This window comes from Guillardia theta (assembly GCF_000315625.1).
Source record: "Guillardia theta CCMP2712 unplaced genomic scaffold GUITHscaffold_8, whole genome shotgun sequence".
Classification (NCBI taxonomy): domain Eukaryota; class Cryptophyceae; order Pyrenomonadales; family Geminigeraceae; genus Guillardia; species Guillardia theta.
Window position 1 is genome coordinate 88,810 of NW_005434666.1, and position 3,192 is coordinate 92,001.

At 56.8% G+C, this 3,192-nt stretch overlaps 1 protein-coding gene across 1 annotated transcript; it reads right to left on the minus strand.

Annotated features, from left to right (window-relative positions):
* Positions 1 to 450: 450 nt before the first annotated feature.
* Positions 451 to 1,838, minus strand: GUITHDRAFT_157061 (hypothetical protein; the record flags this gene model as incomplete). The annotated part of the gene is made up of 2 exons (XM_005839353.1): positions 451 to 503; positions 656 to 1,838. 2 exons carry the CDS (start codon positions 1,836 to 1,838, stop codon positions 451 to 453), a joined length of 1,236 nt encoding a protein of 411 aa, XP_005839410.1.
* Positions 1,839 to 3,192: the final 1,354 nt, after the last annotated feature.

Consider the following 3,192-nt stretch of genomic DNA (forward strand, 5'->3'; position numbering starts at 1 on the left):
CTCCTCCTCCTCCTCCTCCTCCTCCTCCTCCTCCTCCTCCTCCTCCTCTTCCTCTTCCTCCTCCTCCTCCTCCTCCTCCTCCTCCTTCTCCTCCTCCTCTTCCTCCTCCTCCTCTTCGTCCTCGTCCTCGTCCTCCTCTTCCTCTCCCTACATACCATCCCGCTGCTACTGCAATCTCTTACATCAAAGAAGCCTCCCGTCCTCCTCTCCGTACCTGCTCTCCTCCTACCCTGCTTTCCTCCTATCCTCCCAACTCCCTTTTCTCCTACCCCCCTATCCTCTTGTTCTAGCGCCGTCTCCTTCCATACATCGCTTCCCTCCCCTCCGCATGTCCAACCCCCCCCCTCCTTTTCTCTCACGCAGCCCCAGGTCTGGTCCAGCGCATCTCCTGCTGCACATTCCACATCCAACAGTTTTATATAAAGGTGTCACAAATCTCCGTGCTGCGATTCAGGCCCCCAGGTCTTCCTCCTCCTCCTCTCGCTCCACCCTCGCTTCCTCTGCTGTGCCCCCATCATCAGCGACACATCCGCGTCCTCCTCCTTCCCCCTCCTCTTCCCGCTCCTCTTCACTGCAATCTCCACCACGTCCTCCTCCCCTGTCCCCTCCTGCTCCTTCTCGCTGATCTCCTTCCTCCTCGCTGCCGCCCTTCGGCCCCGAGGGCCTCGGAGCCCCGCGACTTGTGAGGGATGAACATCAGCCACATGCTCGACAGCACGAGACTCTCCAGCCCTCAACTTCTCCCTCGCTGCTTCCAGCGCAGACACCGGCTCCTCCTCCTCTCCCTTCCCCACCACCTCCTTCTCTCCCTCCTCTTCTTTGATGCGCAACCCGCTGCCCTCAATCCTTGCTATCAGCTCCGACTTCTTCCCACTCGTGCTCAGCCCCAGCTGGGTCAGTCGGTTTCTCAGCTCGCTGACTGTGAGCTTCTCGAGTCCCTGACTCTCTCGCTCCTCCAGCGACTCCCGCGCGCAGTGCGACAGGAACACCCGGGCTGGCGCAAACTTCACGTCTTGGCTGTGAGCTGGAGCTGGCTGGCAGGTGGGGCAGGCGTAGCAGGTCCGGCCCTTCATGTCCCAGCTTACAACCCTCGTCCCGCATCTCCCGCAGTCCTTAGCGTTGTAGATGTACCTTCGCATGCTCGGCCTCCCCAGCGCCTGCGCCTCCTTAGGGTCCACAGTGAGGATGCTTCCAGTGAGGAACCCGCGGCGGAGGAGGGAGACAGTCTCAGCCCAGATCCTGCTGAACGCTTCCTCCTCCAGGTCCCCGCAGAGTGTGTTGGGGTGGACTCCGGCCCGGAAGAGGATCTCAGCCCGGTAGATGTTCCCCGGGCCCGCGAAGAAGGACTGGTCCATGATGATTTCTCCAATGCTTCTGCCAGCAGCCCTCTTGCTCGAAACCTTGCTGAACAGCTCCTTCGGGTCCGCGTCGTCCCTCAGCGGGTCTTGCCCAAGGCTCTTCCTCTTTTCGTGGTAGTAGCTCTCGTCCTCGCAGCGCAGCGTCATGGCGGAAAGGTGGCTCACTAGCCCGCTCTCGTGCACCAGGCACAGCCTCGTGGTGGAGGTCACGGGTGGGACGTCCTCCTTGTTCTGATCGAAGATGCTCCACTGGCCGCTCATACCGAAGTGAACATGGAGGACGATGAAGTTGCCGGCGTCCTCGCCAAAGAAGGCGAAAAGGTTCTTCCCAACAGCCTCTATCCTGTGATATTTCTTCCCGTCAATCGCCCTCGCTCCGTCAGCGAACCTGCCGTTGGGGCTGCTGGCACGGAAGACTTTCCCCACAAGTTTCTGCCTGTGAGCAGCAGCAACACGATGGACCGAGTGTCCTTCAACCATGACGGGGCGGGTGCAGTGAAAGAACCTGGCAAGCGCATGTCATTACAAGCCATCACAGCCGTCAGCAACAACCTCCTTCCCGCCCTCACTGCGAAGCTACGCGGAAGCAGAAAGGACATATCGACTATACCATCAAGGGCCTGGAGAGAGCTGAGGAGGATAAGGACACAGAAGCGACATCTGGTCGCCATAGAGGCTCAAATCCTTTGCACCCCTTCACTTCTCTCCTCCCTACAAATCTCCATACAAATCTCCTTCTGCTTCTGCTCGCTCCTGCCTCTGCTCCTGCCTCTGCTCCTGCAACTCCTGCTTTTGAGCCACCACCGTCACCACAAACAGATGGTAGAAAAGAGTTCAGATCGATCTTCCTTGAATCCACACGCGCTCCAGGATTGCACGCCGAACATTTTTACTTCTTTCCCTCTGCCGCGCAACATATCAATCCCTCCTCGTTCCTCCCTTCCATCATCACCCACTTTCTCTGCTCGATCCCTTCCTCATCAACTTGTGTTTCTTCCCTGCCTCTCCTCGCTCCTCCCCCTCTCTTCCTTCTTCCCTGCCATGCCGCTAAATCCTCTGCCGCCCGTAACGGTCCTTGTGTATCGGGCAACAAAGAAAAAAAACATTACACCGGTACTATAGTGTATGTTTGATGCGATAAATGAGGGGTGGGGTGGTGAAATTTTGCAGGAAATCGCAATGGCACGGAGGACAAAATCGTTGTTGTCAGACAGATCCTGTTGTTGTCAGACAGATCCTTGCAATGCTTGTGATTGTCTGAGCAAAGCCATAAGATATGCTGAAGACAATCATCTTGTCGAATGCTCTTGCATAAGGAACTGTTTGGATTTGTTCCGCCATCCGCCGCAAGGCATCCACTTGCATGGACCTGTATGGACGCCATCGACTTGTATTGGTGGTTATCACGATGCTTGAGCTTAATCGATCGTTGTGCTTTGTAGATTATTTGTATAGCGTTGCAAACATATGAGCGATATCAACCGTTTGAGGTGGGTACGAGAGGGAAAAGGGAGGAAGCGAGGGAAGAGAGAACAGGAAGGGGGAAGGGAGGAGAAAGAAGATGCCCGGATTGAGAGGGGACATGCAGGAGGGAGAGAGAAGGGGAGGGGAGGGGTCCCAAGAACCACAAGGTATTCTGGAAGAAATTCCTACCAGGGATCGAGGTCTCAGCTTTGTGGATGCGCACTGAGTGCGAGGTCTAGAAGGAAGGGGAGGATCAGACTGATCACGAGCATGCAGAGCAGGAGTCGCAGGTCACCAGCCTGAAGCTGCTCCTCCTCCCAGCCATGGCGATATCCTCCTGCGCAAACTCCTCCGCCATTCTTTTGGTCGA